Below are 13,316 nucleotides of genomic sequence, written 5' to 3'. Positions count from 1 at the left end.
AAAACAAAATTAAACGTTTTTGATTTCACTACCGTTTCGGTTCACAATTTGAACTTTCCGACTGATATTTGGAACGATGCATTTGAGTGACATGGTACAAACAATATTTCCGTACATGTCTGAGACACGTATTTTCTTTGCAAGCTTTGGGAATGTTAAGTGGGAAATTGGTTGGACCGAACCATTTGACTGTTTTGTCCAAGTTCCCGTTGTAGCGCCTTATCATTTGGTGCGCCTTATCTATGGAAGATATAGGACCAAAAACTATTATTGGGCGTGCGCCCTATAACCAGGTGCACCCCGTAGTGCGGAAAATACGGTAAATGCTTCGGGCAACGTCCCAGGAAAGGCCCAGACGGGAGGCCAAGCTCTGCCGTTTGTTGCTTCGTTTCTCCTGGTGTTGTTTCTCTCTTCTTTCAGCTCTTTCCAACCTTTTTGCTAAACATTCAAATCGTGAACTTTCATGTACTGGAGCGATGCGTTCCTCGAACTCCAATTTCAACTTATTAACCGATAGCATTCGGAGTTTTCCGTCAAAGCGTTTTGTCCGTTTAGGCAAGAAACTTCATGCCAGAAGTATCGGTGTTCCTAGATTGGAAACTTCCCATTTCAGTAACAAAAAGGGTCATAAAATGACGCTTCAAAGTCTAGAATGGATGATCAAAAATCAAGATCCCTTGTCCGGTACTTGAAAAAGAAAAGTAAATATGCGGATATTGGAAAAATACGATCGTTTGCAAAAAATGGTGACACCAAAATTGAACAAAAACACTTGCTCATCATCCCAAAACGGAAAAAGCATAAACGAGTATACAAATATTGCAAAAGTCGGCGATATCGCATTTAAAACCTTCTTTGTTTTCAAAATGAAGGTTAGATTATTGATCATGAATTGTATTTCTCTCTCCAATGGATTAGGAGTAACTGCTTTCTTCTTTTCAATTCAATGCAAACATGATGTATAATCATGGGTAATCATGACCTTTTTTTTCAAATCAAAATGCAAGTTTAAAGGCAACTCTCTGGTTAGAAAAGCAGCTTGGAGTCGGCTTGGTCACCCAAAATCGAGAAAAAAAAAAAGAGCTCCGGGTGTTGAAATGCGACGGCGGGCGCCGGTAAAATGTCGAAACCGTGTCCGGATGAAAGAAGAGACTTTCGACTTACAATCAAACTCGTTTATTAAAGCAAAGCGAGCGCCTCGAAACGAGGCAAAATTTCGTTCTTGGATTTCAATGATAATATAATCCCACGGACTGAAGCGTCAGCCTCTTTCTTTTACGGTTTCCTAGATTTCTGATTGGCGGATAGAATAAAACACGTGCACCGAAGCGCATTCTGATTGGTTTAGACAGGAAAGACATATTTCAATGCATTGTATAATGTTGGTCGGTCGACGGCGTGCGAGTAAAATAAATGATACATCACAGAAGTTCATTGTTTGAAAATAGATGGGAGTCTTGAGAAAATGACCAGTTGCCTCCAATTTGTAGAGACAGAGTTCCTTGGCTCGGGAAGCTTGTGCTCTTGACCTTGGAGGCGTTCGCTCCAAAAAGCAACTCAAAAACTTTTTGGAAAGTTATTGAGTAAATATAAATACATAAAAGTATTAGTATAGAATATAGTATGATGGGCAACCTTAGACCATAATTTCCCTTACAGTTGGCAAGGGGGAAGATGGAAGAAATAGAATAGAACAGAATATTCCTTTATTGTCATTGTTACAAATGGGCTAACATATTGTGACAACGAAATTGGGCATGACACTCCAGTTTTATACATTCATAGTGAGGTATGACCAAGAAGATAAAGGAAAAGAGAAGATAAGGTTATAAAACAAGGGGGATAAGGCTATAGTTATAATTGACATGGTATTTACACAACAAATGTCGGCATGTGGCATGTTACATACAGAATTGTCGTGATACTGTTGGTATCGTAACGGTTGTGCAATATTGCATTTGATGCAACAGGTTCACAGTACCGATCAATGAACCCGGTTTGAAGATAATGGACTCATTTCAATGATCGGGGATTGTTTTCATAGCGTGCTAACACGGGATATTTGCCCAAAACACCAAAGACAGGTTCTTGCACTCACCCTTTATGTGTACCTTTGAGAACAAAAAAGTCACTCAAGGGAGGAGTGAGTGAGAAGCAGCTCATGGCCTCACAGGAAGATGAAAAAAGCCGGGTGTTCTTAACTCTTTTAGCTGTGGACCTCACAGAGGTTGCTATCATCCGGACGACAGGGACGGACAGAACCGCGGGCTCTCCAAGCTTTGTTGCTCTGGTGAGAACAGGCCACAACCCTAGAGATCTTTGTCGGCCATCTTATTTTTATAATTATTGATAACCAGCTCCAGACTTCCTGTGCGGACTTTGCATGTTCTCCCCGTGCTTGCGTGGGTTTCCCCTGGGCACTCCGGTTTCCTCCCATTTTCTGAAAACATGCATTTCATGTGAATTGGCCGCTCCAAATTGTCCCTAGGTGGGAATGACAGAATGAGTTGTCTGTCACCGTGTGCCCTGCAATTGGCTGGCAACCGGTTCAGGGTGTCCCCTGCCCACTGCCCGGAGATGGCTGGGATAAGCTCCAGCCCCCCTCGCGACCCTAATGAGATTATTGATAACAGGGAAAGTTTCAACAAACAATCAAATAGATCATCTATCAAGAAACATGACGCATATTTAAATCATAAATCTTTTGAATCCATATTAAGACTTTGGGGTCACAAATCTTTATGATACAACTAGAGAGTCTGCTCACTTCCTGTGAATGAATGTGGCTTTTTTGATGTGGTGGCAAAATGGACAAAAGGGGAGGGCAAAAGGTTTTGTGGCTGTTATATTCCTATAGACGACCTGTATGATACTTAGCCAATTGAATGTTTTTTAAGTTACATCTTTTAGTGGATTTTTGACCACAAACCGAGCAGGCCATAGTCTTCTATAGCCAGTGTGGGTTCTTGTGTGTGTATTTCTCGGCTCCCACCCCGTGTGAATATCTTACCACAAACTGAGCAGCCGGAAGGCTTCTCGCCAGTGTGGGTTAGTTGGGGTAATTTCAAGTGTCCATTATGGGTGAAATTTTTTACCACAAACTGAGCAGCTAAAAGGCTTCTCGTTAGTGTGGGAAAGTGTGTGAATCGTTTTCCTCAAACTGAAGAGGTGGAAGGCTTCTCTCCAGAGTGGGTTAGATGGTGTAATTTCAAATGCTCATTTAGGGCAAATTTTAGACCACAAACTGAGCAAGAAAAAGGCTTTTCACCAGTTTGGGTTTTTTGGTGCCTTTTTAAGTTTCCATTCTGTGAGAACAGTTTTCCACAAACTGAGCAGGAAAAAGGCTTCTACCCAGAGTGGGTTAGTGTGTGTTGTTTTAAGCTCGCAGTTTTAGTGAATCCTTGACCGCAAACTGAGCATGAAAAAGGCTTCTCCCCAGTGTGGGTTAATGTGTCTTTTTAAGTTTGCACTTTTAATGAATTTTTTACAGCAAACTGAGCAAGAAAAAGGCTTCTTCCCTGTGTGGATTAGTGTGTGTTGTTTTAATTGTCCACTTTGGGTGAATTTTTTACCGCAATCTGAGCAGGAAAAAGCCTTTTGCCAGTGTGGGTTTTTTGGTTTGACTTTAAAGAGCAATTAGATGAGAATCGTTTTCCACAAACTGAGCAGGAAAAAGGCTTCTCGCCAGTGTGGGATATTGTGTGTTTTTTAAAGCTCCCTTTCTCTGTGAATGTTTTGCCACAAATTGAGCAGGTGAAAGGCGTCTCCCCAGTGTGGGTTAGTGTGTGTCGTATTAAGACGCAGCGCAAGGTAAATCTTAGACCACAAACTGCGCAAGAAAAGGGCTTCTCCTTAGTGTGGGTTAGTGTGTGTCTTTTTAAGATCCAACGAAAGGTAAATTTTTTACCACAAACTGAGCATGCAAAAGGCTTCTCGCCAGTGTGGTTTGTGGTGTGTATTTTTAAGTTCTCACTTTTAGTGAATCTTTGACCACAAACTGTGCAGGAAAAAGGCTTCTCCCCGGTGTGGAACAGTCCGTGCTTTTTTAAGCTCTCATTTTTAGAGAATCTTTGACCGCAAACTGAGCAGACAAAAGGCTTCTCCCCAGTGTGTGATCTAATGTGTCTCTTTAAGTTGCCACTTGTAGTGAATCTTTTATCGCAAACTGAGCAAGAAAAAGGCTTCTCACCAGTGTGGATTAGTTGGTGTGATTTCAATTGTCCATTGCGGGTGAATCTTTGATCGCAAACTGAACAAGAAAAAGGCTTATTGCCTGTGTGGGATCTAATGTGTATTTTTAAGTATCCTCTTTGAGTGAATCGTTTATCGCAAACTGAGCAAGAAAAAGGCTTCTCGCCAGTGTGGGTTCTGGTGTGTACTTTTAAGTTTTGACTTTTAGTGAATCTTTGACCGCAGACCGAGCAAGAAAAAGGCTTCTGCCCAGTGTGGGTTCTGGTGTGCATTTTTAAGCTCCCATTTTGGGTGAATTTTTTACCACAAATTGAGCAAGAAAAAGGCTTCTCACCAGCATGGAATTTCATATGCAACTTCAGATAAGACTTGAGTCGAAAGGTTTTCCCACACTGGGAACATGTGTTACCACCTTCCGACTGCGAGTCGTCCTCATCTGTTTCCACGTGTTGACGGGAGCTGATACTTCCGGGCTCCTGCCGACCGTTATCTTCAGGTTGACCTTGATCTTCGGCGATTGAACGGAACCCGGTCACTCGCAAGACTGGATCATCGTCCTCCTCCTCAACAGGCTCCCCATCTTCTGTCTCTTGCTTCACGTGATAGGGCTTCAGATCTTCCTCAGTTTTAACGTCAGGCAACTCTGGTTCCTGCCGCGCAGTAGCAAGATATTCTCGGCCGACGTCTGCAAGACACAAGTCACGTTTACAGTGGTACCTCGCTACTCCGCGCTTCCATGTAATAGTTACAAAAAAATACTACTAATAATAATAATATCAATTCAAAAAATTCAAAAATGAATCATGAAAAATATTCCAATTTAGAAAGGACATTATTTTACAACATTTGAAAAGAAAATATTCAATTAGAATGAGTCATTTGAAAACACAAAGAAACGCACGTATACGGCCATCAACGCGAGCCGATTGGCCGGCACTCGCTGAATACTCGACTCCCATCGGCCCGTTGGCTACAGTAAACTGCGCTTACCTCCTATACGGTACGCCTCTCGCCATAGCTGGCAGTGAGCTCGCCTTTTTCTCGCGGCGAATTTTCTAAAGGTTTTTCGAAGCCCTTGGCGAAACGCTCTTTATCCCTCGGTGCATCCAGCCAAGCCGAGAAAAAGCCAAAGATGTTCGCCGCCAAGGAAAAAGCGAGTTTATCGGACCAGTCGAAAGCAGGAAATAGAAGAATAGAAGAATCTCTCTCTCTAACCGTATTCCATATGGTGTACTGTATACAGGGGGGGGGGGTGTACTGCAAAGGTTTTTATTTTTTGAAGGGGCGTCGCTACTTGGCAGATTTTCACTTATTGCGGGTGGTTTTGGTCCCCATTAAACCGCGATCACCGAGGTCCCACTGTATTTGTATTGCCCTTAACTCGTTCGAAGCATTGTCCCCGAGTGCCAAAACGTAAAAAAAACTCTAAAAGCTTAGGCGCTGCTGATCAGCAAGTATTAGGCCTCTGGGAATGAAATGACCACTAGGTGGTAGGAGTGGTTTCGATCGGATATTTGCCAACACTCAGTGCCGCGTTTTGTTCCTGTATTTGCCGTATTAGTCTGTATGGCGGTGAGTAGGCGCCGGTGTATATGCCAAGTACGCGCAGTGTGATGAGAAAAGCAAAGATATAAGTACATCCTGTTAACGATTCAAATCTTTAGTCTTTCTAAATAATGAGCAAGGGCTTTCGCTGGGATGACGTATCGTAGGACCCTGCCATCACCGTGACGACCCGAATCGTGTGATCACGTCAGCCGAGACATCAGGGGCTGAGAATTTTTGCAAAGTTCATGCATAGGTTTAGTCTTCTTGCAATCAAATGTTATTTTTCAAGCCAAGCGACCTTGTGTTTATGGAAAGTATTGTTTAGATGTCAAAAACATAGATGTTTAAAAAGAGCACTGAAGCAAAACGTCTGCTTGAAATGCATCTTTTTGCAAGGAGACATTTTTCTCAGAAGTTTTCCAGGAAACAAGAATATTTTTCAGAAAACTTGGAAATGTCATCTAATCGACTAAATCAACCGTTGTCTCATGAAAGATGAGTGCTAAAGCTTTCTTGTGGTGTGCCCTATGCCTGGATCGCTACAGAGCTAGATGTTCTGTAGGCCATCAAAAACGAGTCAATATGGCCGACTTCGGCACTTCCCGTTTGAGAGAAACGTCTGGCACTCGTCGGAAACGGTCAAAGATTTTGGAATTTACACAAAATAAAACGTAAGTAAGGCAGAAACTGTGACAGGAGCGACGGGAGGTGGTGTTTTTAAAGGTTGACTGCGACGTTTTCAAACTTAAGTTTTAAACGACGTTTAAACGACTGCGGCGTTTTAAACTTAACTTATTACGCTCAAATGAACTTTTTTTTCATATTTTGGGGGGTTTGTTCCTGTTTGGCCTAATAAAAATAACATTCCAGTAAAAAAACGCAATGGAAAAGCGCAAGAGGGCTCTTTGAACTCAATGGAGCATTGCTCACACGTTCTTAATAGAGAAAAGTCCGCGTGGTCGTGTCAAATCCGCACACACGCAAATAAAGCAAAAGCGTCACTAAAAGAGCTTCAAAATAGACGTCTTTGAAAAAAATCAGCCAGGGAGACGCCCTTATACTACTCCACAGCCGAACCTTAGATGTCGAGTAGTCATGTGCCCTTCTGTGCCTGCAGAGTATTTCAGAGGAGCGCTTCGTGCGGCGCCAGCCGATGTGCGTGTCGATGACGTTCGAAGCCCCGCCAAACGCGTGTGCGGAGAGTGATTCGCTAGCAAAGAGTGTCGTTTGAAGAAAAGTGCCAGAGTAACGCAAGATTGACGCCCCGATATTTGATTGCACGCACCGACCACGTTATAAATGATTCTGTCAAAGAGATGGCGTCATGGAGGACATGATTCGTCTTAAAGCCGACGTCGCGTGTGTGAAACATTTGCCTGCAGGGCTTCACTGCTTTATGGGGCTTCATTTGCCAAGACTTTGCTCCTGAGATCTGATCTGAAACTTCAGTGGAAATGTTTAAATCTAAGCTTAAAACTCACTTCTACCCTATAGCACAGGGGTCACCAACCTTTTTGAAACTGAGAGCTACTTCACGGTTACTGAATCATACGAAGGGCTACCAGTTTGATACGCTCTTCTGAAATAACAAATTTGCTCAGTTTGCCTTTAGTTATACATTATTTATAATGATTAGTAATACTCACCTATGTAAAGACACTGATCATGTTAATGATTTCTAACAATGATTATCAAAAATGACAACAAGGTGGGAAACAGATATCAATATTCAACACTTTATCTCTATTAATCACAGTATTTGTTACATTTTCAGATGATCACTTACATCACTACATTTTAGCAAAAAATATCCCATTTGCACAAGCCACTGACATGCCCTGTTAACAAATCATGAACTATGTTGCAACATGTTTCAAAAAGTTAACAATTATGTAATGTTAAACAAAATCAACTTACATATTTTTAAATATGTAATACATTTTTTATTTCACATTTTGAACTAATGGCCAAGTCTGTGTTATGTTTAACAAAATTATAACTTTTAAATGTCATGAACACACTTTTAAATTGAACACAATTCTTCAATATTTTAATTCAACTTTGCCATGGCACTACCATGTTGCCACTGACTACATCTGGTATCCGTCCTTGGTTAGTGGGAAGACTGGCATTGCATGCTGTTCACCAGTGTGTTGTAATCTGGTGTGTAACTTGACACTGCAACTGTGAGTGAGTCTCTCAGATGTGCATCAGTGAGGCGTGTTCTGTGTTTGTTTTTGATGAAGTTCATGTCAGAAAATGCTGATTCACAGAGATAGGTTGAGCCAAACAGGCTGGCAACCTTCATGGCTGCTGTGCATACTCCACTGTACTTCTCTGTGTCAACAAGGCGCCAAAAGTTTGGTGCAGCCTGGTAGGCTTTGAGATGGAGATCATTTTGCAATGTTATAATTTCAATCTCCACCTGTCCAGCATCCAAGTTGAACGTTGCACTTAACTGCTCAGCAAAGCATGTTGTGTCCCCATTCATGAAAGGGTTGGAAATGAAGAACACACATGGTTCAAGCTGATGAAGGTCACAAAACCTATTCTCAAACTCTTGCCCAAGTCTGTTTATTACTTCAATGTACTTTTCTGCCACTTTTTCAAATGTCTCAGATGCAGAAGCATTGTCTTTCAGCACTGACTGCACAGAGGGAAAGTGCAGAACTTTTTTTCTCTGTAAATCTGCAGAGAATGCATTCATTTTGGCTTTAAATGCATTTAAAGCACTTATCATATCGACAACAGTCTTACCTTTGCCTTGCAGCTGGCAGTTCAGGAGGTTTAGTTTCCCAGTAATGTCCACCAAAAATGCAAGGTCAAGTGTCCACTCTGTGTCCTCTAGCAGTGAGACATCTTCGCCTTTGGACTGCATGAACTCTTTGATTTCACGCAAAAGAGACAAAAAACGATGCAAAACTCGTCCTCTGCTGAGCCATCTGATTTCTGTGTGTAGCAGTAGGTCCCCATATTCTGCTGACATCTCCTCTAATAGTACCTTGAAAATCCTGTGCTGTTTTGCTTTGGAGCGGATGTTGTTTATGATTTTCACAACGGGAGTCATCACGTGCCCAAAGCCGATCACTTTCGCACACAACGCCTGCTGGTGAATGATGCAATGGTAATGCAGATATTTGGGGAAGTCTGGGTCACGTTTACAGTGAGCGATGAAACCTGTCTGTCGGCCGACCATAGCAGGAGCCCCGTCTGTTGTCACCGCTACCAGCTTTTCCAATGGCACCTTTTTCTGCACGAAATGTCTCTCCACATTGTGCCGTTTTGCTGTCGCCACGGTCGTCCCGCAAATCAGACACACGCAGGTTTCTTTTACAGTCGTAAAAAAGAACTCCTCTTCCCATTCACTGTGAAAGAGATACGTTTTCTTTCTTTTTTCTGCCATGTTTTTGGGGTACGAAAGTGCATACAGCGCCCGCTAGCTTACTCTCCACATCCCACAAGCTCTACTTTACTGCCCATAGGTAAATATTGTGCGCGTTAACCTTAAAGTATTTTTAAGATAGTATTTTTTAAATCTATATACATACAAGTGTGATTAAAAAAATAATAGCAACAGAACAAAATTAATTTTTAGACGCAGCTCTCTATGAGATGTGCTATTTTTGGAACAGGCCCGCGGGCGACTCATGTGGTCCTTGCGGGCGACCGGGTGCCCGCGGGCACCGTGTTGGTGACACCTGCTATAGCATATGAATAATCTATACTTCGTGGAAAACATCTCTGCATTATTTGGGATTGCAACATCCTTTGCTCTCTGGTAATCCTGGAAGGGGGATACCACATGTGCGGTTTCTTCATTTTTGTCATGTTGAGGTTTTTTGAGTTTTTCTTGCCCTCATGTTGGTTCCAGAGCAGGGGATGGTGTAATAATAGTCTGAAAAATAGTCTGTGTAATATAGTCTGTGTAATAACCTGTGAAGCCCTTTGAGACTCTTTGTGATTAAGGGCTATACAAATAAAAATGACTTGACTTGACTTAACTGTCAAGGATGTTGCAGAAACCACAGAGAGCAACCTTGTCTGTTTAACCAGAAAGTAAGCTACAGTGAAGAAAAGAAGTATTTGAACACCCTACTGTTTTGCTATTCCTGCTTAGAAATCATGGAGGGGTCTGAAATTGTCATCGTCGGTGCATGTCCACAGTGAGAGAGATCAACTAAAAAGAACATTTCAGAAATCACAATGCATTTTAGAACGATTTGTTTGAACAGCTGCAAATAAGTATTTGAACATCTGAGTATCGTCTAGAATTCTGACCCAGAAAGACCTGTTGGTCCGCCCATGAGAAGTCCACCCGCACTCCATGTATCATCCTGAATCAGATGAACCCGTTTGAGGTCGTCGGCTGCACAAGTCCACCCCACGCAATAAGTAAGACTTGAACTAGTAACATGGCAAAGACCAAAGAGCCGTCCAAAGACACCGGAGACACGATTGCACACCTCCATAAGTCCGGAAAGGGCTACAGAGCAATTGCCAAGCAGCTTGGTGACAAAAGGTCCACTGTTGGAGCAATCGTTAGAAAATGGGAGAAGCTAAACATGACGGTCGATCTCATTCGGAGAGACCACCGCGTGGGGTCTCAATGTTTCTGAGAACGGTGATGAATCTGCCCGGAACTACACAACAGGAGTTGGTCAAGGTTACTGCAGGAAATACACAAAGACGTCATGATTTGAAATCATGCATGGCACCAAAGGTTCCCCTGCTTAAACCAGTACATGTCAAGACCCGTCTTCAGTTTGCGTATGACCGTTTGGATGATGCACAGGAGTCACAGGAGAAGGTTTTGTGGTCAGGAGACCAAAATAGAACTTTTTGGTCATAATGCTACTAAGCGTCTTTGGAGGAAGAAGAATGAAGAGAACGGTCAGAAGACCACCATTCCTACTGTGAAAAATGGGGGTGATAACATCATGCTTTGGGTTTTTTTTTTTGCTCATGGGACAGGACGAGTGCACTGCATTAAAGAGAGGATGACTGGGGCCGTGTATTGTGAGATTTAGGGGAACAACCTCCTCTCCTCAGACGGGTCGTGGCTGGGTCTTCCGACACGACAATGACCCGAAGCGCGCAGCCAGGCAAACCAAGGAATGGCTCTGTAAGAAAAATATCAAGGTTCTCGCATGGCCCAGCCCGTCCCCAGACCTGAAACCAATCGAAAATCTTGAGGCAGCTCAAACTCTATGTTTTTCAGCGACAGCCCAGGAACCTGACTGATCTAAAGAAGATCTGCGTGGAGGAGTGGGCCAAGAAATCTCCGGCAGTGTGTGCAAAGTTGGTGAAAGACTACAGGAAACGTTTGACCTCTGTAATAGCAGACCAAGGGTGCCGTACCAAATATCAACATTCATTTTCTCTGGTCAGCACGGCGGTGCAGTGGTAAGAGCGTGTACGGAACAGTTCTGAGGTCATGGGAACCTCCTGCGTGGGTTCAAATCCTGCCACTATGGTGCAGAGTTTGTATGTTCTCCCTGTGCACTCCAATTTCCTCCCACATTCCAAAGACATGCATTTCAGGTGAATTGGCCGCTCCAAATTGTCCCTCGGTGTGAATGTTTCGTCTTTCCCAGTGTGCCCTGCGATTGGCTGTCGATCGGTTCAGGGTGCCCCCTGCCCACTCCCCGGAGATGGCGAGGATGGGGTCCAGCCCCCCCGCGACCCTAGGTGTTCAAATACTTCTTTTCTTCACTGTATCTATTTTGAAAGAATGAGCGAGACAGAAGGCTGGACCTTATTCGAAAGGAAAGTACGGTGGACGTCGACGGCCAAATATAGAATAGATAAATATCTCGTGTTGCAGAAAGTAAAACGACCAACCTGCTATGTTCAACACAATTTGGAGTATCTTGTAAACAGTTCCTGGACACTCTGGTTCCTGCCACGCAGGAGGAAGATGGTCTTCACCGATGTCTGAAAAACATAGGTCAAATCGCATTTATTTATGACACCTTTACTCACAGAAAATCACAAAATTCCCAGAACACCATTGTAACATCAACCTGATCTGAAAGCTACAAGAGGGCAAGGAAACACTCAAAAAAGGTCAGGATAAGCAAAATGAAGAAACTTTGGGAAGGGACCGCATATGGGGTCATCCCCCTTCCAGGATGACCAGGCGGATATGGATGTTGCAAGGGCCTTAGCGCGTAATACACGGTCAACCTCAACATTAAATATAAAGGAAGTCATGGAAACATACACACTTTACAAGTATTCTCATAGCCATGATCAAAGAGATCAAAGCCAGCAGAAAAGCTAATGTGACTCCATTATTTGCAGGTAAATTCTACCCGTTTTTATACTCTTTTTTGTTTTTATTTCTATTTTATCATATATATTAGAAAGGATGATGGTGGTTAAAATTCAGACTAAAGTAAAATATGTTGAATTCATTGTAAACGTTAAAAATCCGCTGTACGATCTCTAGTTAAAATGGATGTACAAATCTATTGTTAGATTCTAAAATGTCTCATCTCATCAGCTGCACCGCTTATCCCCAGTAGGGTCGCGGGCATGCTGGAGCCCATCCCAGCAATCATCGGGCAGTGGGCAGGGGACACCCTGGACTGGTTGCCAGCCAATGTATTTCATGTTAATGGTAAAGAAAGCTCTTTGATATGCTTTGGGTAGTCTTCAGAGAGAGCTGCTACTGAGATCAAAGCCAGCAGAAAAGCTAATGTTGTGACTCATTCATTTGCAGAAACTGGAATCATAAAAACCTCATCATCCGGTCCGGCGTGAATGTGGATCTTTGGTGGGACAAGTACACCGCGGTTACATATAAAAGCAGAAAAATGAGCAACTCGCCGCAGCATTGGTGCGGGCCGCCATGTTGGATCCAATCCAAAGCTCAATTGAAATGGCCATGCACTTTTTGTTTGAAGTCATGTTGGCATTTCGCATTTGTTTAATCGGGGAACTATTGAAGTTTTGATGGGACTTCAAAATTCCTTTTGATTTCCTACATTTTAGGTTTTGTAGGAGAAGCAAAAATGACGGACCTTCCCCGAGCTGCTTGGAAAAAGCGTCGGGTCGTCGACATTCTCGCTCGCTCTCCTCTTTGGCTCCCCGAAGCTTCTCTTGAAAAGTTTCTTCCCCACTGGAGCACATTATCTCCGAATTCCAACGAAAAATCGATCCAACTCAGGATTAAAAAGTAACACAAAGCAAAACTTGAGTCGAGTTGACGTCGTTTGAAGTCGACTAGAGGTCTTTCTCCACATTCTATTGTTCGGCAGCCATGACACCTTCTCCTTCGAAACCCCGTCGCAATGGATTGTGGGTACAAGTGGCACATATCGCATGATGCGTTCACGAAAATGGGTGTTTCGGGAGATCCTACCAGATACGACCGAAAAACGTCTCAAAAATGTTTTTTAACCCCCAACCGGGGAAATGTGATTAGAAGGACACTTGAGGTGGGAGGTTCCAGTTGCAAAGTTGGGGTACATAGCCTTTCTCCTGGTCGGAGGTTTGACAACTCAGTTGTCGTCTTTTTGGGAACGCAGCAACAGAAACAAACTAGCATAATGGATAGGTCGGCGCCAAAATGT

At 43.1% G+C, this 13,316-nt stretch overlaps 4 protein-coding genes across 12 annotated transcripts in view; 2 read left to right on the top strand and 2 right to left on the bottom strand.

Moving 5' to 3' along the window:
- The window catches only part of LOC148368316 (uncharacterized), a 310,091-nt gene that overhangs the window by 16,260 nt on the left and 280,515 nt on the right, over positions 1-13,316 (top strand). The window lies entirely within an intron of this gene.
- Positions 1-13,316, bottom strand: part of LOC148368334 (uncharacterized) — a 113,324-nt gene that overhangs the window by 36,161 nt on the left and 63,847 nt on the right. The window lies entirely within an intron of this gene.
- LOC148368337 (uncharacterized) overlaps positions 1-13,316 on the top strand; it is a 51,893-nt gene that overhangs the window by 30,102 nt on the left and 8,475 nt on the right. The window lies entirely within an intron of this gene.
- On the bottom strand, positions 1,161-13,022 carry LOC148368338 (general transcription factor II-I repeat domain-containing protein 2A-like). Of its 5 annotated transcripts, XM_088330317.1 has the most exons (4): positions 12,765-12,815; positions 11,581-11,673; positions 8,497-9,104; positions 2,802-4,876 (listed from the first exon to the last, which is right to left on the bottom strand). In XM_088330317.1, the coding sequence occupies exons 3-4, from the start codon at positions 8,933-8,935 to the stop codon at positions 3,543-3,545; spliced, it is 1,773 nt and encodes a 590-aa protein (XP_088186443.1). In that variant the 5' UTR covers positions 8,936-9,104; positions 11,581-11,673; positions 12,765-12,815; the 3' UTR covers positions 2,802-3,542. The 5 variants fall into 5 exon arrangements, with proteins under 5 accessions (XP_088186445.1, XP_088186446.1, XP_088186443.1 ...); XM_088330319.1 differs by lacking the exons at positions 11,581-11,673; positions 12,765-12,815 and adding an exon at positions 1,161-2,440 and having other exon boundaries at positions 4,526-4,876; positions 8,497-9,436; XM_088330320.1 differs by lacking the exons at positions 11,581-11,673; positions 12,765-12,815 and adding an exon at positions 1,161-2,440 and having other exon boundaries at positions 4,604-4,876; positions 8,497-9,436.

This window comes from Urocampus carinirostris, chromosome 3 (assembly GCF_059441175.1).
Source record: "Urocampus carinirostris isolate Australia breed hairy pipefish chromosome 3, RoL_Ucar_1.0, whole genome shotgun sequence".
Lineage (NCBI taxonomy): Eukaryota > Metazoa > Chordata > Actinopteri > Syngnathiformes > Syngnathidae > Urocampus > Urocampus carinirostris.
The sequence above is the reverse complement of the archived record's forward strand: the minus strand, read 5'-3'. Positions and strand labels throughout refer to the sequence as shown.